The sequence below is a fragment of the Gambusia affinis genome, linkage group LG11 (assembly GCF_019740435.1).
Source record: "Gambusia affinis linkage group LG11, SWU_Gaff_1.0, whole genome shotgun sequence".
Taxonomy (NCBI): domain Eukaryota; kingdom Metazoa; phylum Chordata; class Actinopteri; order Cyprinodontiformes; family Poeciliidae; genus Gambusia; species Gambusia affinis.
The window spans coordinates 2,182,908-2,208,078 of record NC_057878.1 but is presented as its reverse complement, the minus strand read 5'-3'; the positions used below and the strand labels follow the sequence as shown (position 1 = coordinate 2,208,078).

Below are 25,171 nucleotides of genomic sequence, written 5' to 3'. Positions count from 1 at the left end.
AGACACACACATACACCAGCAGAAATCTTCAAATTAAATACGGATTCACATTTATGGTCTAAATACATAATGTTCCAGACAGCATACGCTGAATGATCACTTGAAGAGAAATCCTGCATAAAGTCTTTACATTGCTTTTATTTAGAAATTTTAATCCACAAAATAAGCCTAGAGCACACTGTGGGACATTCTGTTAAAAACAAGGAAAACATTAAGACAAATAACTGAAGGGATGGAAAAGATGTTTGATAAAATATACACCACCACAGGCGAGTTGTGAGCAGCCTAAAATCAGCCTGATGGAGGAAAACGCTTCTTATTTACAGAGGTCAAATCCAAAAGTAGGAAGATGAAGTTCATGCAGAAACGGCTTAAAAACATCCGACGTTGCTTAAAATTACTTTTGAAATTTTATAATCTACTTAACAGCTTGATCAGAAAACAAACTGTTCTTAAAAATAACCAATCATACAAAATAAAAAAATAAGTTCAACAGATCCAAACTGAAGCCCATAAGATCCTCCATCAGCAGGTAAACCTTCATTCTTCTATTGCAAATTCCTCAGCAGGCTGCGCTGAGCCTCAGTGCGTCTGTCCGCTCTTGGGAGCCGTTCAGTGTTTGTCGCTGGCGTGGCAGAGGCGCGTCTGCAGCTCCACCGCTACGCCCCTCATCATGCCTCCCAGCTGCTCGTGCATCTGCAGCAGCTGCTGTGGTGAGCAGCGGCTGAGCTCCAGAGGCGTCGCCCTGCAGGCCAGAGCCTCCACGGCTGCCGAGAGCTCTGCAGCGGGGTCCGCCGCTACCACCGCCACCTCGGGTTGCTGCTCCCCGTCCTGCTGCTCCGCCGCGGCGTCTGCAGGCGGGGGCTCGTCCAGCAGCTCTGTGGCTGTGAGCGGACACATAAAGAACATGCAGAAATGAAGGAAAGCCACATTTTCTGGTATGTGAGCAGAAGTTAGAGCTGCAAAATCAAACTTTCACAAAAATAACTTTTATTCCATATTTATTAAAACTGTCATGTTATGAGAGTTTGCTATGAGACAGATTGCACTGGTCAACAGCCACGAAACTGTCTGGGGGTTTTCAACAGTTTGATGAGCTGCATCCAAAAATCACTGGTTTTGCTCTGAACTATGGAGCAACATGAGCATCAAAATGCAGGACTTTGTTCTGACATCTGGATCAGTTTCCTGAGAATCTGGATCAGTGAGTGATGAGCAGGAGAGATGGAAAATTTTACACAATAAAGACATAATGTTCAATTCACATGTACTTACCCTTATTCAATTTACAGAAATCCAAGTGTGTAACATTTAATTAATACACTCTGGTAGAAAACTGTTTTGTTTTTTTTCAAATCCTAAAACCTTTTTTGGATGAGAAATATTAGCAGAATGAACTGACAGTCATAAAAATGTCATCAATATAGTCAGAAGATCAAATTTAGAAATTAGAACAAAAATCTGACCTGACTGAGAAAAATGGTTGTCATGTTTGGATTCATTGGTGCAAAATAATCTTAATTCAGTTGGAAAAACGGAAAACTTTCAAAAAATATTTTTTGTAAGCCGGTGTTCTCTGTGAGGGGGACAGCTTTGTTGAAGGCATCCAGTGTTTACCCACCCAGAGTCTCTGCTGAGGTCTTCTCCTCGTCGTCATGGTTGCGAGAACTGGCCGCCTCCTCCACCTCAGAGGTCATCCTCTCCGTTTCATCGAAGCTCTTCAGCTCATCTGCTCTCCCTTTGCGCTGGATGACAGAAGCTCAGATGTTACAAAGACGCCGATGACAACTTGACCAGCACCGTCGTGATCTGAGGGTCACCTGCTGCTCATAGATCTTCAGGGCCTTCTTGACGTTGGAGATCTTTGGAGATCGGATGGGCAGAGTCTTGATCTCAGACGGAGTCAGGGCACAGAGGTCGCCCACTGATTTGACGTTTCGAGCGCGAATCAGCTGTCCGAACCCTCGAGACCTGTGTGGTTAACCAACAGGAAGCTCGTCAGGCCAAGCCGAATGGTTTTTACAACGCCGTCTTGAGGAACACATGTCGAAATGTTTCAGTGTGTGACGTCTGCTGCTCTCACCACATGGTGGAAGAGATCTGAGAAAGAACAGCCTCCACGGGGGCCGAGCAGCCCACCAGGGACGGGTAGATGCAGTCTCTGGGCACAGCTCGAGGCTCCTGAGTCATTTCAGAAATCTGAGCCAACCAAAGAGAAACCTGTTCTGAAATTTCATGTACAACTAATAATCACTTCTGTTGAGACATGGCTGATATGAAAAACATCCACAACAGAGTTTGAATTTTTGCTAGATTGACAAAAAAAACTGAGTTATCACAGCAAGTAAGATATCAGAGTTGGTTAAAAGTTTCAAAATAAATAAGCATTAAAGTACATATGGAAATCCAATGTAATGGCTACAACTCTGTTGTAACTCTGCTACAACAAAAGCAGTAAGTTGTTCCCTCCACTTCCCAGAACATGCCGACCTACCAGGCACTTCTTGGAGCTCCTGTAACTTGGACTGTGGATATTTCTGGGGCTCAGGACCAGCATGCCTTTTGTTGGAGTTGTAATGTGCTGAGTAAAGAGGTAGAGTGTTAAGGAAACCGTCTATTCCACATGTGAAATACATCACCAGGTTCTTGTATACCTTCTGCTGAGGGACGTTACATCCTTTGGACCTTCTGGGAGAGCTGGTTCTCAGAGCCGGACTGCGCCGGTCGATGTCATCGGCCGTCTCCTGCTGTTGGATGGGGTTAGCGAAAGATACACGGCGGGACTGCGAAGGTAAAAACAATGAAAGTGTAACAAATAAATCACAGGTTTTTAACCAAGTCTTTAGTCTTATGGACTTAGAGCTGCATGGGTTACTGACCTTGACAAGAGGAGAAGTCGTCTCCACCTCTAACGGTCTCTTCTGACCTTTCTTGAGGATGCTGGTGGAAGGGGAAGCTGAAGGAGACCATGCTCCTTTCAACCGCCCATTGCTGGGACTTTGTCCGACATCTGGTTCTGTTACAGCCTCCAGGTCTTTTTGTTTAACTGGAGAGTCCTGGGCAGTAGCTGGTGAGAACGCTGCAGTGGTGCAATCAGGTCCAGCAGCACCCGACGATTTAGTGGCAGGTGCCTCTTCGAGTCTGTCCTCAGATGTCTCAGGTTGACCGTCTTCATTGTCTTGTAGAGTAATGTCCTCTTTAGTACTGGCCTCCGAGACCTGGTGTGTGGCAGACTGTTCCTCCTCATCAGTGACCTGTGCACACTCCATCTGACTTTGCTGAAGCTCCTCAGGAGAGAGGTCTGCTGGAGAAGGAGCTGGAAAGTCTTGCTGGTCAGAATTTGATTCCTCCTGTCTTTCAGTAACTCCTTCAGTTTCAGAAACCTTTTCTGCTTTTTCTTTGGACATCTCAGAGGTTTGCAGTTTCTCCTCAGCCGGACATGAGTCTTGTGCTGGTGCATCTCCAAACACAGAAGATTCAAGCTCCGAGTCTCTTTGTTCAGTAGTGTCCAGTGACTTGGTATCCTGGCTTGCGTCTTTACTTTCTGCCTTCTTTGAATCTTCTGTCTCCAGAGGTAAATCAGCCGGTGTCTCAGTAATCATTGGGGACTCAGACTCTTCCTCTTTTGACTCTGTCTTGCTTCCAGATTCCTTTGAATCTTGAGTCTCTAATGATTCTTCTAAGTTGTTTTGTGTCTCTGAATTTTGAGAAGTATCTTCCAATATGTCCTCCTTCCTTTCAAGAGGAAGTGGACTCTTCAGAGATGCTCGAGACTTCCTCCCTTTCTTTTTGCGAACGGCGTTAACTAGGACTTCTGAGGACTCCGACTCTGGCGTCTCTACACTGGATGCTGAAGACTGAGAGGATCTTAGTCTGCCCTTGCCTTGAGACGACCCTGATCCGGATGCATCTAATGGCCGAGAACTTTCTGGGGTTAAGCTTTGACTAGAGTCTAATTTGCTCCTTCTGGTCTTGCCTCCAACTCCAGCCTCAGGTTGATTGACAGGAGTGGAAGTCTGAGAACGTGTCAACCGTCCTGAAGAGTTGATGCTATCGTCTTTGCCTTCAGACTCTGTTGCTTTGGTTCGCCTGGATCTTCGTCTGTTCTGACTGTCAGATGAAGGCGAGACCTGGGAATCTTCCTGGCTACAGTTGTCAATCACAGTTTCTATGGATTTGTCTTGCATAATTTTCTGATTCTGTAGCAAATTTCTAGTTTCACCTTTGGACTCTTCCACTGGAGAAAACATGAGTGCATCAGAATCTATCTGTTCTTGAGATTTGTCTTCACCCTGGGGAGAAGATGTGACAACGTCTTGCTTTTCCTTTTGGCTCTCACCTTGTTCAGTCTGTTCTTCAGGCTTTACCTCCTCAGACTTCTCAGTCTGAGCCAAAGGTACGGCTGTTTGGGAGTCACTGTTTGGGTAGGGATCGTCTTTCTGAGACAGATCTACCGTACCCTCTGTAACAGTGTGGTTGGATCCTTCTTTGGGCATTTCAGCATCACCACCCTCCTTTAAAACTTTGCTAACCTCATTGCGTTTTCTGTGCTTTTGGCTTTCATGACCGGAGAGTGATTCTGATTTGACGTCAGTCTGGCTAGAATCCAGCCCACTGGTGCTTCTCCTTTTACGCTCAGGAGATCCAAGAAGATCCTCTGAAAGGCTGTAAAGTTTGATCTTCTTTCGGTGTCTTACCTGAGAGTTACTTTGGCTAGATTCATCGGCGTTGCCTTGAGACTTCGATCGCAGCTGGATTCTGCTACTGTTCTCCACCGCAGCCTGTTTACTTCTTGTGTTTGGTCTACTTGGTGTCAAATTAGAAGATTCACTTTTTGGATCTTCTCCAGAACGTCTTCTTTTGACGTGTGTGTATTTTGCCTCACGGTCGTCTGGGTCTTCTCCAGGGAGCTGAGGCCTTATTCTGTGGCGTCTGGATCTTCTTGGTTCACCTGAAGGCGTCTGGATCAGAGATGACTGGGAATCATCCAACACCGTTTCAGATTCCTCATCCTGACTGGAAGAGTTGATTTCTTCTGAGTAACTAGTGCTTTCTTTGTCCTCGTCTTTTGTCTGTGTGTCAGGGATAACATCTTCCTCCTCTGCCAAGTCACTTTGCATTCTCTCAATTAATCTTACCGGCTCACTTCTTGTCCTTGACTCTTTCGGCCTCCGAGGAGAGTCGCTTCCAGGACACCGTGGACCAACTGTTTCTGAAGGAGTGGGATCCTGAGAGTTTGGTGCTGTGGATGTCTGTGAGGCCTCAGGGGACAATATGTTCTTCTCACTAGAGTGATCTTGACTGTTGGACGTCTTTACAAGAGGACCTGTAAAAGAGGATCCACTGCTGGGACTGGCCAGCTTTCCCTCGCCGTACTTTTCCAAGGTAATAAATGACTGGCGCCGACTGCTGGGTTTTTGAGGAGTCCCTGACACCAAATCAGAAGAAGCAGACGTGTTTGGACTCACACTGTCTTTTGATTCAACGTCCATGTCTTCAGTCCTCTCAGTGCTTTTAGTAGGCTCCTCCAGAAAAACATCTGCCGAGTCTGGGATGCTCTCCTTCATTTTGTCATCATGTTTAGGACTGGCGTAGTCTTGAGTTTCTTTAGAAAGAATTTCAGCATCTTCTCTGGGTTTCTCTTCTGTCTGAAAAACATTAAGGAAAACACGAAGAAGTTAACTTGTCTGCAAACGTGAGAGGACACATACCGGTGCAAGAACATCCACGAGGCTTTCAAAGACAAATCTGAACCAGGGTACAAAAGGTCAAATTTAGTCAAAGCTACACGTGGAGACTCCAAAGTGCTTGGATTTTGCAATGACCTGCTCATGATACAGGTTTTTTTTTCCTGCAAATAGTAGATTCACACAATGCCAACAGAAAGGTATAACAGGTCATTGGAAGATTACAAGCAAAAAATTTTTAAAGTTTCAACAAATTTGTGTTTTTCTAATTTCTGTGTTTTGTAAAGATACCCCCAGCTATTGCACCTTAATATGTTGTATGCAGTCATTTGAATCGGCTGTTCTGGGACAGAGACATAGTTAAAATAAACAGGGCAGTAGTCCCTGAGGACGAGAACTGAGAAAAACTGTTCTAGACTCATTCAACAATAGACGGCAAAGAAACCGATATCCAGCAGAGTTTTAATACTTTGTTACCTCACTGGGAGCTTCTGGTGGGACGCCATCGACCTGTTCAGTTGGAACTTTATCCCTGAAGAAAAACTGATTGTTAAACAAGAGCCTTTAAATCCCACAAAAGAAATTTGCTCACATTACAGCAGGTGAACTTACAGTGAGTCGTCTTGGCTCTGTGTGTACTGACTGAAAACGGTCGTGTCCTGGGAAGCGTCCAGGTTGTTGTACATGGCTGGAATATCAACCCTGTACCACAGGAATCATCAGCATCACCATGGTGACAGGATACAGTAGGAATGACTGGTGCAGATGAGGGGGGAAGAATCTGACCTTTTGGTTCTTTTCACCTCCTTCTGGTGCTCGGTTAGAACCCTCTCCTTTGTCTCAGGAGGAATGAAGACAAAGTCGATGGAAGCCTCTTCCTCCAGGACGTGCCTGCGGGGAGGTTTGGGAGAACCAAAGTCCAACTTCGTCTGCAGAAAGAAGAAAAATAGAGAAGTGTTAACCTTCTTTTCCCCTCAATGTGGAACAGGAGCTGAGTAGAGCTTTTTCATTGTCACCATGTTGATTCTGTTTGGATTTAGAGCTAAAGACCAACGTAACATAGAAGTTGTTTGTGAGAATGCGAGTCAAAATCACGTCTTTAATTCCATTATTAGGAGTAGGTACTGATCCATCATCACCATGGAGGATGACTGAATGTAAGTGAAGATGTGGGTAACCATCAGCATCTACTTAATCCCAGAACCAAACCTTGAAGTGGGCAGGTACCAGACTAAAGCTGGAACGATTTGTCCAATGAGTTGAGTATTTTGATGGCTAAAATTCCACAAGGAAAATTATTAGGTGGCAGACCGACACAAAGTAGCTCAAAAACTTAAATGAAAAAAAGTTGACTTTATTTGTTAAAAAAAAAAAAAAAAAAAAAGAAAATCTTGAAAGAGTGGTGTGTGTGTGTGTGTGTATTCAGCCAGCCTGAGTCAATACTTTGTAGAATATTCAGTTACAGCTTCATCTCATTTTGTTAATCTCTCTCCAGTTTTGTGCATTTGGAGCCTGAAATATTCACTCAGTGCAAACCTGTTTCATTTTCAGCAACTAAAAGTATGACAAAAATATTTTACAAATAAATTAACAAAATCAAATCATTCTAAATGACAACTGAATGGATTTACATTTTCATCAAGAAATAAAATCACTAAAAGTGTAAGAAATCCAGTTAAATCAAAATTTAAGTGGGAGGAAAAGGCAGGACTGCTTATGTATTACTGGTATTAGGCCATAATAAATCATTCCATCACAGCACCGTGAACAGAGTCCAGGGAGAAATGTTCGCTTCTGTACAGATCCGATCAGCACCTTCTTTCATATTTGCTACAAACGAAGCAGAACCAAATGATTAATCCCGTGTTAGATTCAGTGACCCGTTTTGGTAGGTTTGAGTTTGGTTGTAACTAATTTGGATGGATTCAACAGATATTGTTTTAAAACCCAACCCCACTTTAAACGTCTCCTCGCCGTCCCTCCCTGCTGGGCTCCTGCCCTCCTTCAAGCTGCTTGTTCTCTAAAAACATGCACTCGCATGTTTTTAAAATTCAGTTACACTTGGGCATTTGGAGATTCTGAATTCTATTCAGATGTTTCAGGCTGAAAAAGAATGTATGTTAATTTGTGTGACGTGTAACTGTGTGGGTGCAGAACCTACCGGAACCGCCTTGGCCGTCTTTGTGGCACTGCGGTCCTTCAGATCAGCTCTGCTGAGCATGGAGTCTCTCTTCCCAGCAGAGGAAATGGGGATCCCACTGAGCTTCGGCTCAAGCTCAGAGCTTTCACTCTGAATACACACATTATATTAAACTTTCATAAAAAAAACTAAACATTTTTTAAATATTTGTTAAAACACCTTTACAACCTAAAGAGATATTTTGCTTTCATACATAATACAAGAAATCTGGTGCCATTTTTCAAAAGCTATCACTTTGTTTCCATTTTTTGATTTAAAATGAAGCTAAATATAAGATTTTGCAAACAGTGGATGGATCATTGTGTGGTATGTAAACATATGTAAAAAATATAAACAAATTCTAAAGTAATGACAAGAAAACCTGAGACTGATAACCTGGGAGGGAAAAAATTTAAAATTCAGTTCCAAGTACAGAAACACCACTGAGTCAGAAACATCCAATCAGAGCCAGGAGGAGGGTCTTGGCACTCCTGTAAGTGATGCCAACAGCTGGTTCACCCTAACACAGCCTGCATGGATGCTAGTTAGCTATTGGTGATAGCAGATAAACAGTTTGTCTAAAACTGTAAGTTGTTTCTCTGCCACTAGCACATTCAGCTGTGTGTTTACAAGCATGCTTGTTTACACACAGGGCTAAGCCCCGCTTCCTGGTTCTGATAGGCTCTTTTTGAGTGGGACCGGTGAATTTCTTCAGACAGCAACAGCGGCAAAGGGAGGACATGGAGGAAATCCATTTTTTCACAGATTATCTCTCATAAAAAGTCACAAAATGGTGGCAGTTACAAAGTGTAAACATTTTATAGAAGTTACACACTGCAGGTTTGAGAGCAGATCAATACATACATGGAACAACTTACTGAATAGGTCTCACTGAGCTCATCAGGAACGTCGACGACCTCAAACCCTGGAAGAATGATCGGAGTCTTCTGCTTCATTTGGCTCAGCACCGGCCTGTAGGAAGCAAACTGCTGTCAACGACCAGAAACCGGGTGTCACTATGGCGACACGTCGAAGACAATCACCTGAGCTCCTCTGGATACGCGAGTCTGACTGTGTTAGCAAAGGTGGCGTTCCAGAACTGAGCGACGGCTGAGCGCAGATGCTTGTTCTTGTGCGGAAACATAACACACAGCAGAGGAGACAGCAGAGCCAGCAGTTCGTCGTCGTAGGCCAGAGTGGAGCGGGACTGCAGGCAGCCCAGGACCTCACACAGAAGCTTCTCCAGCTGCAACACACACACACAAACAGTCACACTCCTAACTAGGGATGCATCGACCCACTTTCGTCCACTTCCAATACCGATCCGCATATCGGAGGTTTAGTATCGGCTGATACCGATTTGATACAGAGAAACAGCTGAACTGTTTTCTTTACACATTACACATTTGCCAACTCCACACCAGAGCAGCTCACTTAAATACAGTAATAGCTTCACAAGTTTGGATAAACATGAATCAAACTGTTCAGTCAGTGTAATTCGCAGTAGAGCAGCTTTGACTGTCACAATAAGGAATTTGCTTGACAATAAATTGTGCCAGAAAATATTGTGATAAACGATAGTATTGTTGATTTGAGACCATTTTTGAAGTAATATATTAATAGTGATAAAAATGCATTTTTGCTCTCTCAAAGAAACTTTAATTTTGTAAGAACACTTAACACTGGAACAGGAAGATATTTTACATAGCCAAAGAAAATAAATAATGAATAATTCAATTCAACAATACTTCACTGATCCCAGAGGGAAAATAAATGTATTTGTAACTCATTAATTCAAATCTTTGTAGCTAGTGACAGCTTTTGGCAGGAAGGTTCTCCTGTAGTGGTCTGTATTACAGTCAATCTGAAGAATCCTCTGACTGAAGACAAAATAAATGATAAATGAAAATAGAATGAAATAGATTATGAAGTTCTGTAAGCAAAATTGCCCTTCAATAACTCTTAGAATGGAAATGATCCAGCTCATTTCAATTTATCATGTAATTAATTTAATAATGGCAACAAACAAAGTAAAATAAATTAAAGTGAAACTGACAGAAACAATAAGTTGACCATCTTGGTCAAACGTAAAAGTAAACTTTCTTTCAAATGGTTCAGAAAGTGCAATTAGGAATTCTGAATATAATGTAAAGTAAATAAAGCATGAAGTCACTTCAAAATTTTGATATTTTTTCAATATCAGGACTGATACAGATATTGATATTCAATAGGTGCCTCTCTACACCAAACTGATGGTTTCATGGAGAGGTTAGGTGAAGTGCTGACCTTTCCATGGAGCTGAGGGGAGAATTCAGTGCCGCCGCCCGCAGCGCGCTTACAGAAGAGCACCAGAGGCTGGACGAGCACACCCAGCGCCTCGGTGACGGCGTTGGCCAGGACGAGGTTGGCAAAGAGAGTGGACACAATGGAGAGCAGGGCCAAGGGCGTGGCGTCGGGGGCCACCTCGGGGGCCTCCAGGTACACCTGCAGACTCTGGACCAGCAGGGACAGGAAGGCGGACAGATTCCCCAGGGCTTTGCTCCGCTTCCGCGTCCAGTTGACTGGAGTGTGAGGAGCTGGGAGGAAGCAGGTGTTTATATGAGATCGGCATGACCGCACAATGGTGAAAAAAAATAAAAAGAAACTTACACTTCAGCTTCTGCTGAAAGTGAGGCGTGTACGGAGAGAAGTCCACACACTCCACCATGACCTGCAGGATGCTGGAGACGGCGCTCAGCGTGGAAGGAACCTGCAGGGTCAGACGGCTTTAGGAGTTAGACGTTTATCTAGCTTTTAAAATTCTTCATGACATTGTCGCTCCACCTTTAAGTGGGTCTCTCTGAGATCAGATAACATGACTGGAGTCACAAGGCGCCCTCTAGAGGTGAGTGCAGTATCCCGCAAAATGCATAACTGCTTTTAGTAAAATTGCCTTTTCTTTCTTTTTTTTTTTTTACCCCTCCAGGGTGTCTTTTGTGGGCTGTAGTGTCCATTATCTGAAAGTAGGCTGACAGAAAAGGGGGAGTTGGAGGGGGGAAGACGTGTGGCAAACATTGCCGGGTCCGGGAGTCGAACCTGCAGCGGCCATGTCGAGGACTCAAGGCCTCCAAACATGCTATCCCCAAACGAATAGTTTGCCAAATGACATTTTAACATGTTCTAGTTATAAACTCTTTGAATATTTGGCTGTTAAATATGCAGATTTGTACTCATTATTGATGAAGGAATCAATTTCTGAATTGTTTGTAGTTTATTTGGTTTGCTTGGTGTTAGTGAGATCAGACATTAATTATTATATTGCTTTTCACCAATTCAGCATCAGCTCCTGGCTGGAGATCTGCTCATGCAAACCCACAGAATAAAGCCACAAAATATGTAAAGCATTAACTATTATTCACTATTCAATTATTCTTGCATTCATTTAGCATGAATGTCATTATACTTCATACCATCTGATTGTAGATGGCCATAAGTTCTGTGGCAGGACAATTTTGCATTTATTTTATGTTTTGCCAAATACAACCATCTTCCATTCCAACTTCTTCTTTTGATTACAACAAAGTAAGTATTATAAGTACATATTTTACATTATATCACATCCAATTTTACTTTACTTCCAAAGTTTATGTTTTTTGCAGCGGTATTATACACAGCAGTTCTACTGGTTGGCTCCTCTGGTGTTTTTCATTTCCCATTAGCTCTGCTAGCTTGAGGAGCAAAGTAGCTTAATGATTTGACTGGCAGCCAATCAGAAAGATGAAAATCAGAAATAACATTCAAATCAATTCTCTTAACTTGTATTTTGCTCAAAAGATTAGTGAAAAACAAACACTAAAATTATGATGAAAAACTTTTAATGAAACATTTATAAGAATCAGATTTTTTTGTGCAATTTTTGCATTTTTTTTTTCATTTTGTCTCCAACTTTCTGAAAAGCACTGAACTAACTCGCTCACTCTGGTTGCCTAGCAGCAACCTGTTCAGTAAACTGTGCAGTAACAGTTTTGTTTCACCACCATGAATCACGACTGCTTAAAAACAAAAAAAAAAGACACGGAGTGAAAACTGTGGATAAAAGAGGATAAAAGATGCTCAACACATTGGCAGAAAAACCCCCCAAAAAAACCCAAACTTATCATTCACCTTCAGAGCCTCCCTGTCTGCAGCGGCAGCCATCTTCACACAGAGCTCCTCGCAGCAGATGTTCTCCTCAGCCGTCACCACCAGGGCGGCGCAGCGAGCGAACACACGGTACAGCTTGGACCAGGAGGACAGCAGGGACTTCTGGGACGCCTGAGGCCACAGCGGACACTCAGGTTAGCAGGGCGCCGCCATTAGCTGACGGTTCATTTAAAACACGCAGCAACAAACCTGCTGAAGGAGGTGAGTGATGGGGAACATCAGGGCAGAGTACGTGGCGCTGAAGTTATGCTCCAGAGCATCACCTTGGTTCACCTCATTAGACTGTGGGAGGGACGCAGTAACAGATTCATTTATTAAGGTTAATAATAATATTTCAGCAACTCTGATTCAAACCCTTTGAACTTAGAAACATTGTCAGAATAAAGAGTTTTCTGTCAAGACAAGACAGAAAAACTGCTGCATGGCTTTACTTTCAGTAGGTGAGACTTTTTTTTCTTTTTTAAATAGTGTCTTCACTGTTCTGTGTAAATATAATAATTGAATTACAATCAGGCAGATGCAGGTCATTCAAAATGCTGCTGCAGAGCTTCTAAATGAAGCTCTGCAGCAGAACCAAATGAAGTAAGGCAACATCTAGTTTCAGCTCAAATTCTGAAAACCTGAGAGGTGAAGAAACTGTTTTAGTTTTAAGCCAGAATGAATAACATTTAAAGCCTCAACGTAGAAATGTAGTTCTATAGATCCATGCTTGACGTCGTGGCCAGGTTCTAACCACAGAGTTTGGGATCAGATCGACTACTGGAGACCGAGATTCTAAATAGCAGGAAGAACTTTTACTAAAGACTTTGTAGTTGATGTTCACCAATAAATCAGCCCAGATTCCCTTAATGCTGGGAGATCAGACAATCTGATCTACTGAAAATACTGATAGAATACAGAAAAACAGCTGAACTGACTGAAAACTTTTTTAATAAACTCAGATAAACGTACTGAACTACTAACATATCTGATAACTCTGGAATAGTACAGCACATGGAAATATAGCAATTTGTTCACTCGGCGCAATTAAGAGCAGAACAGCCAATGTAAAACAAGTAAACTGAAACTAAAGGAAACAATAGAATTACTATAGTGGTCAAACATATAAAAAGAAAGAAAACTCAGAACAAAGAGCATAGAATTAAGACTGAAGAGATCAGCTCTTATTGATCAGGCACAACTTCAATCCGTCTAGAATGTTTTTCAATATTGTTGCTAGTATAGATATTAATATCAGATTCAGTCCGTCTCTACTTTGAAGCCCTGTGTGACAAGTCGGAGTGTAGAAATAAAAGTGTTTCTGCTTTTAGAAAGCCTCATGATGTCTGGACTTTAGATGATGGGCAGATTGGCGGTGCAGTCTAACCCAGGTGTAGGTCACCTGTGTGATGGTGTCAGTCAGAGGGCCGACTAGTAAACTCCACATCCTCCAGAGCAGCTCCTTGTTCTGCAGAGACGCTGCACAGCTGCTCATGACGCCCAGCACGGCCTCGGCGAAGGCCAGAGGAGACGTGGGTCCAGACAGGCCGCACAACACCAGAGTCTGCAGGCACTGGAAGAACCTGCTGCCACAAAAGTAGTAATCATTCATCAGGAACGCATGGAGTGTTTCTGTGGTAAGGCTGGAGAGAAGAGCTACCTGTCGTGCTCCAGGTAGGCCGGCAGTTTGCTGCTTTTGAAGAGCAGCAGGATGACGAACAAAGCCGGGGTTCCCTGGAGAGGCAAACAGATGTCATCATCATCCTGAATCCAACTTCCACACACCGTCACAAACCACAGACCCTCACATTCAGAACGTCCATCTTCCCCACTTGGTAGGAGGCGGAGCCCAGCACTCTTGGAGGCAGACCCTTCACTGTGGCCTCCAACAGAACCTGCAGGGGGAGACGGGGGCCGCGGTTAGAGGGGCCGGTGTTGTGACCGGGTCTGGACCCGACTTCATGTTGCATCGGCCTCACCAGGACTCTGTCTGCAGGGAGAGCCTCGGAGGAGACCACGCTCTGCAGCGCCTGCAGCATCAGGGTGAGACACTCACTGCCTTGCCGTTCCTTCTTACTGCCGGCTGAAACACACACACACACACGCACACACACACACACCTTATCAAACCCAGCAGGGACAGACATCTGATTGGTTCTAGATGTTGAGAAGAGTCATCATAGGGGCCATGCCCCTCAGTGTTTCACTGTCCTCACTGCAGCCTACAGCACAGAGCGGCAGGCTCAGACTTAAACTGATGATGAAGAAGATTATGAGACTGGGTGGTGCAGGAGACGAGGATGAAGGCTAACCAACCCTGATCTCTGGAGTCAGTCCAACCCAGTCAGATTCCTCTGTGTGGCGCTGCAAAGGCTGGACCCACGACTGTAGAGCCGCCTGCTGAGCAGCAGCCACAGCAACACACACACATACACACACACAGGATCACAGAGCTCACGGTCAGCAACAAATCACCACCCAGCCACCACCATGCTCAACAGCTGGAGAACTGGGCTGACAATCTAGACACTCAACTTGTTGCCTGAACCTGAACCAGAGTGGAGCAGCTCCTGCTAACCACCATGTGTTTACATGGTGGCCTGGATCGCACTAAACCAGCTACAAGCTAGCCAAACAGGCGCTTACCTGACTCTATGGTCAAGCTGACAAACCGGACCAGGCTGGTCCAGATGACGGCCAGCAGCGGCTCTGAAGGCAGGAAGAAAAGATGAAACGGTTTATATTCAGGATTAGCTCCGAACTTATTATAATACAGTTCATTATAAACTGTATTATAAACTTTATAATACAGTTTATTATAAACAGTTAATAATATAAACTGTATTATAAAGTTTATAATACAGTTATAAACTTTATAACTGTAAAGTTATAAAGTTATACAGTTATAAACTTTAGTTATAAACTTTACAGTTATAACTTTATAACTGTAAAGTTATAACTTTATAACTTTACAGTTATAAAGTTATAACTGTAAAGTTACAACTTTATACTCTGTGGCATTCATATTTCATTTGTTTAATTTCCCTCTGGGATCAATGAAGTATTTCTGAATTTGACTGGCACTGAGCAGGTCACTTGCTCTGCTGCTTTCTAATCCTAATCAGACTAGCATGTAATCTGGACAGAGGAGAAGAGGAAACATCTGGTTCATGTCATCTAGATTGGCCCTTACTGCAAGTTTACAGACCAGGGGAAAAAATCATTCTGTTGATACTCAAAAAAACATCAGAACTTTCCAGAAGTCAGTGATGGAAATAAGAACATACCAAACAAGCAATCCTCAGATTAAAGATTAAAGAACACATTTAGCTATCTTGAGCATGACTTGCTCCAGTAGTTAATGTCTTTGTACCTGGAGCGTCTTTGCCGGCGTTTATGAAGCCCTCCCTCATGGTGGAGATGAGCACGGCCGCGTGCTTCATGAAGGACGGAGCACCAGAGAGCAGCGGGTGGGTCAGAGGTTCTGGAAGCAAATAAAGAAAAAAATAAATTTTATACAATCACCAATTTGATAGGAGATAACCTCTGACCTGCAGGTTTAAGTCAAAAATTGGCTTCACAGCATCAAGAACGAGGCAGTGGTGTTATTAAGAATTACTTCCATTCAGAGTAAAACTGAAATAAAATAGGATCAGCAGGAACCACAGACTGGACAGAGGCTGGACAGACAGACAGATCACTGATAGAGCAGAGGAACTGACACAAACACATCTGGAAACACATTTTCCATGATAATCCAAGTAAGATAGATATTTCTATCCTAGAATTCTCCACACTGTCAGAACATTGGTAGTGGACAGCAGAACTAAAGGACACTCATCCACTTTTTAAAATTCTGATACAGAATTTTATCGGCTGATACTCATCCGATACACAGAAACAGTTCTGGATTGACTTAAAACGTTTCTTTTTTAAACTTAAGACATAAATGTACTAAATTACAAATGTATTTGATAACTTTGCACTAGTACAGCACACTGAAATACACCAATAGTTTCATAAGCTTGGTCAAATATGAAAAAACAGCTTTAATTTGTTTAGTCAGATCAGTTGGGGGCAGAACAGTCAATGTAGAATAAATGATATAGAAACTGAAACAAACTAAAGCAATAGCTTGACTATCTTGATTAAACATGTAAAATAATCTACAACAAACAATCTGTCAAAAAATTCAAAAAGAGCAACTGGGAGTTCTGAATAATAATAAAGGATGACATCACTCAGCCCTTATGAATCGGGGACCAATCTATAAATATTGGGACCAGTTCAGATATTATCAGATCGGTGCATCTCAAAGAACAACTTGTACAAACAGTAGGTGTATGCCTTTAACCAAACCAGTTCCAATAATCAATAAATTAATCACATAATAAATTCAAATAAGATCAATAATTTCCATTTGTACGACTCTTTCTGGTCAGTCTGGTCTGTTGATATAAACTTGTCCCATCATCAAGAACCATTTTGTTTACCAACTTTAATATTAATTTTGTCGTTTTGTTTATTTATTTTGGATATTAAAAACATCTTCCAGTTCCAGTATTACATGTTTGTTAGAAATAACTAGTTCATTAATCTTTCAGGAAAGTGTTCTTGCATTATTATGCTACTACTATGATATTACCAGAAAATGATCTCCAAAACAACATCATCACTTATGACAGTAACTTCATAGAGAGCCTGTGGTCCAGTAGAGTTGTCATGGTGACAGGACAGGTCTAGCTCTCTCACCCACCTAGACTCAACACAAGTTTGTTCTTTGCTGAAGCAGCGATGACCTCTGGCCCCAGGAAGTAGTGCAGCAGCATCTCCAGGCCCAGCTGCTGAATGGAAGAGAAGCTGGCAGGAAGCTGCATGCTGGAGTTCAGGCACATCCGGGGCGTGCTGGCCGACGTGTTGAAGCTGCTGCCGCCTGCACACACCAAAGGAAACCTGCAGAAGTTGCTCCTGCAGTGGGAACTTTCTGCTCAGCGGCTCAGCCAACCTGATTTTGGGGTGCTGGGAGTCACGGTTCCATTCTGAGCGGCGGTCCGAGACGGAGTGTTTGGAACGGACGGCGAATCGGATCCAATGGTCGTTTGGAGCAGAGGCACGGCCACCTGCAGGGGACAAAACACACACACAGACAAGGTGCTGTCATTTCACTGAACATACACTCGTCACAGTGGAGGCCGGGGGGAGACAGATGTAGGCGATCCGGACCTGATCGAAGTTGGAGGACAGATTGGGTCCCAGCTGCACAATGAGGTACCACCACACCTCCACCTTGGAGAGCAGCAGCGCCTCCGTCCGGACGTGGATGGAGGTGAGCGGCTGCATCAGCAGCTTCATGCGCTTGGAGCTGCACAGGATGTCTGGAAGAGATTCACACCTCAGGCAATGAGAAGCCGGGAGGAGGAGGAGGAGGAGGAGGAGGACGAGGATGTGCTGGAGGAAAGAAAGAGGGGTCAGCTCACCTGGGTTGAGAGCAAAGTTATCGATGAGGCTCTTCCAGGCGATGAAGGCGATCTTCTTGATGGTGGGGGAGGAGCTTCGGAAGCCCAGCTCCTCCAGGTGCAGCAGGGAGTTGATGAACGGACCGCCTTTATGCAGCAGCTGAGCAGCACAGATAGGGAACGGATTTACCACCAAACACAGCTCAGCACACATCTGCTCTGATGGTGATGAAGAGGATGATGATGATGCTAAACTGTTAGCAGGGTTCCAACTACGACTTTAACAATTATTTTAATTATCAATTCATATATGTATTATTCTGACATTCAATTGATCGGATAACAGAAGAGGTTGCAAAAGTTCAACCTGGGACTCATTTAGAAGACGGCTCTAAATGAGGCAGATTTATGTAACCTGGGGATTCCCTTGTTTTGTGCAGAGCAGAATGTTTTCAGTCATATACATGACTGAAACATCAGCCATCAATCAGAGGAAACACTTTACCTTCCCAAGAAGCTTCACGAACAACGGCCAGAGCTTCAGGACGTTGGTTTCATTCTTGGACATGAAGAGCTTCTGCAGCTCTGGGATCAGTTTCTGTGAGAACAATCACAGTTCATTTCATTACAACTAGTTTTATCCGCTGCAATACATCACACGAACACGCTGGCAGAGAGAAACTCACTGTGGACATTATTGGTTCGATGATGGCAGCCACCTCCTTCTGTTTGGCCAGCAGCAGAGGCATGCCCATCTCCAAGGCGGCAGCGGCGCGCAGACGCACCTTGGAGGCGGAGTGCACCACCAGGGGGATGACCAGCTTCGCCCAGCGCACCGCGCCGTCACACATCGGGGTCGGCACCTGCTCCAACAGCCTGGAAACGAGGCGAGCAGAGAGGCTGAGGAGACGAGGTCAGAGCTAGAAACAGGTTGTTTTTTTTAACGTCTCTACTTTACTTGAGGATTTATTTTTTGGGGACTTTATGACTTTCACTCCACTATATCTCTAGTGATTATTTTTCTGGTTGCTGTGGTGCACTGGACTAAATGAACACCACCTCCATCTCCAGGTTTAGTTAGTGGAAATGTTCTACGGCTGCAGCGCGGCTATGGATGGAAAGTAAAAGAATCATCATTTGGCCCTCCAGCATGTGTGGATGTGCAACATTTCCAGATGTAGACAATAACATGCAACGTGTCTATAGTTACCACTAGCTGTGTTTCCATTCCACCGTATTACTGTGCAATTTAATATTCTGAAAATAAATTTGCTCAAAGGAAACCCACTCATTTTGATTAAATAGTTTTGGCTCTAGAATAAAGTGAGTTTTTTGGCTGTATTGATATTAGTTTATTTCACAAAACTACTACAGAAACACTTTTCACATCACACGAGTCACATGATCAACCACCAGCTGATGCCACTGCCGCAAACTATGAAAAAGAAGACAGGAAGTAAATGGAGGATGTTGGCCCAGAATGTTTTTTAATTACTTATTATATGAACAAACTCATTCAAGTGTGATATAAATTGTGTTTCTTATATAACGGAAACACCGCAATTGCAAAAAAACTAAACAAAAAAAAAAAAGAAAACTTTTTTATTTTATTTTTTTACATTAGCAGAAAATTGACAGTTTTGAACACATTTGTCATGGAAATGCAGCTTCTGAGCCAGTTTGTGGGGAGAACATTTTTTGGTTGTTTTTTTTGAGGTGGGAACATTCTGGATAAAAAAATGAAATGGCTGTAATTTTTATACATATGTAGCCTTTCAGTGTTTCTACATGTTAGTTCATCAAGTTTTAGCAAGTTACAAGATTCTGTAAAAGAACTCAAACAAAACGAGCCTGTGCTGATATTAGAAAATATAATTTGGAAATTTGAATACTTCAGTATTTTCAAAAGTAAGCACTTCAGTACTTTAACTTCAGTAAGGTTTTAACGGGTAACCTTTACCTGTAATTGAGCAAGCTTTGACCATGAGTATCAATACTTTTACTCCAGTTCTAGAGCTGAGTTCTTTGTCCACCATTGCAAAGTGACCAGCAGAACAACGATCTGACCTGATGATCACGTTCAGGGCTTCATGCTCCATCACTGCAGACTGGATGTCCTCTCTGTTCCACACAGCCTCCAAAGCAGCCAGCAGAGTCGGCACCTGAGGTAGACAACACCAAGCAGTCTGTATCCTTAAGCTCAGGGAGGAACCAGTCAACACCGACCAATCCCAACGCTCACGTTTTTGCCGACTACGTCTGCAGGAAAGCTCTGCTTGGAGATGACCCATAAGGCTCTGGTGCAGGTGTTCTTGTCGATGGACTTTGTCACCAGGGAGCAGAGAGCCGACAGTATCTGAGCTGCGAAGATCTCTGCAAAACAGAGGACTCGCACTGAGCTGTGACGACACAACGACCGAAGTTCAAACCGCAAGACGGATTAGAACCACTGACCAGAGACTCCGGAAACAACCTGGGAGTGATACACACAGAACCCTAATGCCTGGAGGGCAGCCTGACTCAGCTCGGCATTGGAACTGTTTGTGTGGGTCTGGAAACGACAGAGACAGAACATCAGATCACAATAGCGCAACTCACTGCCCATGTTAGAAGTATAAAAAGCATGTGCACATTATGCAACAATCATTAAGAAGCTACCGACCAATCCAGTTAATCTCTATAGCATCTTTCAGCAGAAAAGGGCAGTTCAAAGTCCTTCACAACATAAAAACACAAAAACTGATAGTCATAAAAACAACTTATAGTCACCTATTGAAAAACTGGTAATACATTTGGTCAATTACCTTAATCAAAAATATGAAATACAATCTATGAGCTAATCAGCTAAATTCACAGTGAGGATATGATTCATAAAAATATTGGTGAAGTTGGTCACGCTGTTGCACAGCTGCAACTAAAATGCAAAAATAATGTATCACCACCAAAAGAAAATACTTAAATCAACACAATGTATTTCTGATCTGGTGATTATATTTTGGATTATCCAATAAATAGTTGGATAGCTGTAGGTCATTGAAATTTGTTTTTTGCTTGTTTTACAGAATTTGAACCAAGTGAAGCTAAAACTGACACATAAAGAACTACGGATAGAATATATGTATAAATTTTTTAAATCTTAAATTCAAAAAAATAAAAATATATGTACATATAGTTTTGGCTTGATTATGTCTCTGTGTTTTTCTTTCAGTCATTGGTCTTTTTCAGTCCAGGCTAAGCATCGATAACAAGAAGCATTTGGGCATGAATCCCAATCAGGAAGGATTCTGTATGTTCTCCACGTCAACCTGTGGTTTCTCTCTGGATACTCCAGCTTCCTCCCACATTCCAGAAACATGGAAGACGGGCTGATTTGCCTCTCAAAAACTCCTTTCTTCCTCAGTCGGCCCTGGCCAGATTGGTATCCATGTTCAGATACTGTACACTTCCTCCCTGTTTCTCTGAGCCACCTCAGCGGAGGCACAAGTCGTGGGTCGTCTGCAAGCGATTTGATTGGATGGACACTGCATTGGTTGGTTGGCCCATAGATTTACATCAACAGCAACTTCACAACCACCACTTTTGAGTAGACTGTTGCAGTTGGAGAGAGATTTATTGCTTATTCTGACAGGCCTAAAATTGATTACAGTAAAAAATGACTTATGTTGGTTGTGTGGGTACATAACATCTGCCTGACAGGTGCTACTTTCTTCATCGTTAGCATAATTCATCTCACAGCAGACGGATTCATCTCATACCTAAAAGTGTCAGATATCAAATGACAACAGCATCCAAACCAGTTTTAATCAGCTTGTACATCACAGGATGAACAAGAATGTTTTCTACACAAAACATTAACTGGGCAGTGCAAACAACAGATGGGCTCAAGACTCACCAGTATGACTTTACCCAAACGTGAGAAGTTCTTCTCTACTGCTGGGAGGAACTGGCGGCCTTCCTCCCCACTGAGGCGACTGGAAAACACAAAGATGGGTTAGTTTCTCCCTGTCTGAATTGCAGAGTAACACAGCAAGTGACTCACTTGGCGATGGTCAGGTAGGCGTCCGTCTGCTCCGACTGTCCGGCCGTAACATCCTCCAGAGTCTCCAACAGAGGGAGGAAGCTGGAGGTGTTGGGAGGCCCTGCAGTAGCCATCATTATTCCTCACCTCCACTTGGTGCCTCTGATAAAAAAAAGAAGAAAGACAGGCTGAAGACTTCGGAAGGCAGGTTGAATAGGTGGAAGGATCTATGAGCAGAAAGGGCCAGCAGCAACCCTAATATGTTTTAATACACACAGTGGAAACCAAGTCAGCACTAGCACAGAAGCTAGCATCTACAGCCTATGTGTCAAACCCAACGCGGGCTGTAATCAAAGCAGTTGTATCTGTTTAATGCCAAAATACAATAATATGAAAAAATTTTCAATATTTATTCATTTTTAAAAAGTAATAGAATGAACCTGTTAGTAATTTAACAGTTTAATGGATAGATTTATCAATACACTCTGCCACAAGCGACCCTTTTCAGTTTGTGATCTTGAGTTGGCCCAAAATGAAAATGAGTTGGACACCATTGTCAAACTCATTTTCACTGATTCACTCATCAGCCAATCAGCGTCAAGGAAAATAAGCCTTGCCCCTAGATTTGCTGCTTTATAAACACCAGCCAATAGCACACAGGGTTGACCCCAGTGTATCATAAGCCTGGCAGGCCACCAGACTTCCCTTGCCATCCCACCAGGCTTGGTGTCGTTTGCTTATTTTAAATAAGGTTTCTTATATACCAGTAACAGTAAAGACGGATTAAGCTAGGTTTGTAGTTGACGCATTGAACAGGGACAGAGAGACGCAGCGTCCCTGCACTTCTCCGTTGGCTTCACAAGGTATTATTTCTAAATTATGAGGCCTGCTAGAACATGTCTGAAATTTCTGTAACTTTAAAAGATTTTAAGCACAAAAAAGCAGTGGGCTGCTATAGCGACTGTACTATCAGGCTTAGCACTTCTGAGGGAGTGCTGCATATCACTTATCATTACGTCTATTTCTCTTAAGTTTCCCAAGCTACTTCTTTTATTTTTTCCAAATATTTTTTGACACACCCCAAAATAGGCTGTTTATACACAAATAATCCAAAGTTACGTTCCACAAAAAAGTCTGCAAACACTGAACAGTGATCAGGTGGAGATGCACTGTAGTCCTAAGTTAAAGGCTGAGAGCTGGTGACAGGGGCTCTCACAGGGGTCAGAGCATTTCAAGACTAAGCGGCCCCCAAAATGCATGTTTTCCATGCGATTTGAACCAGAATTGGTTTTTAGGATGCAACAGTGAGGACTTCAAAAGTCACACTCATTCACAGACTTAAACATTACGTTACTTTAATTAGTTGCATTCGTGTACTTGATCCGTCTTCCAGGATTCAACTCAAGTGATGTTTGGTATGGAAACTATTTCTCTGGTGGGTTATGCTGTAACCTCATGACCTGAATTGTGTTAATTAATCTTCTGGTTAGCCTGTGCTTTTAGGGAGTGAGTAATTACATCATCATTGAAAGCCAATTACACACCATCATGTGCAAGTATGAATTATCTTCTGCAAATCCACCGTTTGCTTTTTAAAAACTGTGGGGAAAACACAGTAGCTATAAATCACAAAAAGACTTGAAAGTTGGTTTCACATTTAGAGAAAAGTGTAAAATTTACCTAATTAAGACAATTCAGATACAGTAGGTATCATCTAATTTTAATTTTGACTATAACCAGACTTAGCAAGACTTTTCACAATTCTCCAAAAAGCCTCAATGTTCCTACTTTTTGAATCTGAATACACGATGGAAATCTTTTGTTGAATAAATTTACTTTGCATTCATCTTATATATATATCCGTGTGTGTGTGTTGTGTTGTGTTAAGTGAGGGAAACGCGACAAAGCTGTAGGTTTGAGCCATTAGGCGGGTAGTTTTAATTTGAAACAGCAGGTTTAGTGTTTTTAGCTCAGAGGTTTTATCTAAACACCAAACATCTTCAGGACAAAGGAGCAAACAGCCGCGGCTCCTCACCTCTCAGAGCCGTGTGTCCAGCTGTGTCCACCTCCCGTCTCCACAGCTACAGACAGGACACACAAACATCACGGTTATACTTCACAAACACGCGTGGACACGAGTTACAGACAGGACACAGGTCCGTCTGCCTGTCCATGTCTGAACTGAACACCGACAGGTTTCCACCAACTCTGCTGACAGCCTGCTAACTAGCTACCCTAGTTAGCTTCGCTAGCAGGCTACATGCACTTTATCCAGCTAGTTGTTGTTTTCTCCCACACTCAGAGGTTTCTACAGCCAGCTCACCGAGGAGCTTCCTTCATCCTACAAAAAGCGAAGACCTTAACATTCACCTGAGCAACATGAGCCCCCCTGCTTCCACTGCTGGGTACCACACTGACTCTGTATGCTCACCTCCTGCTTGTCAGATGGGATAAGGACCCACCATGAAAGCTTGGAGACGCTGTTCTTCTCCGTGACACACCACCGAGTACCTCGCTCCAATCCGGGCCGCCTGAACCCGTCGATGCAGCCGTTAACCTGGGTTACTGGTGCTTAGTGGTTGTGCTTTACAGTTCACGGTGCTGCTGATACCCCGCGAAATCTGCTGGCGCCAAAGCATCACGCGTTACGTACGTAACTACCTTTGACCCTCCTGCGTCACTTTTTGGACCGCCTTCTTTACCTTTTAAGGAAAAGAGACCTTCTAATAGTGATGGTGAGATGAAGCACTTGAGAACCACTTGAGCCAACTGGTTCGAGAAAGGTTTGGGCCTAAAATCACACAAAAAGATTAAATTAGAGTGGAAAATTTATTTTTATTTTTTTTTAGTGTGAAATCCACAAATATGTATAAGAAATGTTTTTCATGGTTTGGAATACTCAAGTATACTATAAATTTCAAAATCAATATGTACAAATATATAGCAAACAACTCATATAGAAATGAGTTGTTACCAATCTGTGCAGCCATCTGAGTTGTGGAGCAACAGGAGGAGCTCTGTGTGCTGCGCTTTGACACCAAACGCAGGACCGTAACACAGAATCTGGAGGCTGGGGGGGGGGGCTTTAAAATCCTTCTTAGAATTTTCCAGACAACAATGGACAACACAAATTACTCACGTTTTTTTTTGTACTGTTGTAACCATTAAACAATCTCCTCTTCAGTTCAACCTTATAAGTGGAGACACATTGTTGATGTTACCGTTATAAAATAGCTTACAATTAAGTATTGGCAAAGGTCAATGTAATTTTCACAGGTAGCTGAGAGTTGTTGTTAGCAGCTGCTGAAAGTAACTAAAAATGTTACTTTTAATGTACAGTAACTTAGTTACTTTCCAAATCAAGTAGTCAGTAATCTAACTAAGTTGCTTTTTCAAAGTAACTATGCTATCACTGTTTATTACGAGATGCTATTTCTTTATTTCGAGATGCTATCATCTCGAAATAAAGAGATGCTATCTTGAGATAAAGAGATGCTATCGCTTTATTTCGAGATAAAGAGATAGCATTATCTCTTTATCTTGAGATGCTATCTCTTTATTTTGAGATAGATATATCTTCAGATAAAGAGATACTATCTCTTTATTTCGAGATAGCATCTCGAGATAAAGAGATGTTAAATCTCCTAAAATAAAATTAAAAATAAAATAA

At 42.8% G+C, this 25,171-nt stretch overlaps 1 protein-coding gene across 5 annotated transcripts; it reads right to left on the bottom strand.

Moving 5' to 3' along the window:
- Window positions 1-118: 118 nt before the first annotated feature.
- On the bottom strand, window positions 119-24,150 carry rif1 (replication timing regulatory factor 1). Of its 5 annotated transcripts, none has more exons than XM_044131090.1 (36): window positions 23,933-24,150; window positions 23,537-23,582; window positions 21,523-21,663; window positions 21,376-21,454; window positions 19,938-20,034; window positions 19,726-19,856; window positions 19,551-19,645; window positions 18,170-18,359; window positions 17,989-18,081; window positions 17,505-17,643; window positions 17,251-17,402; window positions 17,033-17,147; window positions 16,784-16,960; window positions 15,401-15,511; window positions 14,674-14,736; window positions 14,007-14,110; window positions 13,836-13,922; window positions 13,688-13,761; window positions 13,430-13,613; window positions 12,238-12,330; window positions 12,010-12,159; window positions 10,516-10,615; window positions 10,153-10,442; window positions 8,910-9,112; window positions 8,745-8,838; window positions 7,849-7,977; window positions 6,474-6,616; window positions 6,300-6,389; window positions 6,165-6,219; window positions 2,880-5,648; window positions 2,655-2,783; window positions 2,495-2,581; window positions 2,084-2,199; window positions 1,821-1,971; window positions 1,622-1,745; window positions 119-884 (listed from the first exon to the last, which is right to left on the bottom strand). In XM_044131090.1, exons 3-36 carry the CDS (start codon window positions 21,636-21,638, stop codon window positions 613-615), a joined length of 7,002 nt encoding a protein of 2,333 aa, XP_043987025.1. In that variant the 5' UTR covers window positions 21,639-21,663; window positions 23,537-23,582; window positions 23,933-24,150; the 3' UTR covers window positions 119-612. The 5 variants fall into 5 exon arrangements, with proteins under 5 accessions (XP_043987025.1, XP_043987029.1, XP_043987027.1 ...); XM_044131094.1 differs by having other exon boundaries at window positions 13,430-13,610; XM_044131092.1 differs by having other exon boundaries at window positions 23,964-24,150.
- Between the last annotated feature and the right edge of the window lie 1,021 nt (window positions 24,151-25,171).

Coding starts and splice junctions, on each gene's coding strand:
- rif1 (XM_044131090.1), bottom strand. CDS start 21,638: ATGATGGCTACTGCAGGGCCTCCCAACACCTCCAGCTTCCTCCCTCTG. Junction 7,978..8,744: donor AGCTCAGTGAGACCTATTCA/GTAAGTTGTTCC, acceptor GTGTGTATTCAG/AGTGAAAGCTCTGAGCTTGA. Junction 5,649..6,164: donor CACCAGAAGCTCCCAGTGAG/GTAACAAAGTAT, acceptor AATGTTTTTCAG/ACAGAAGAGAAACCCAGAGA.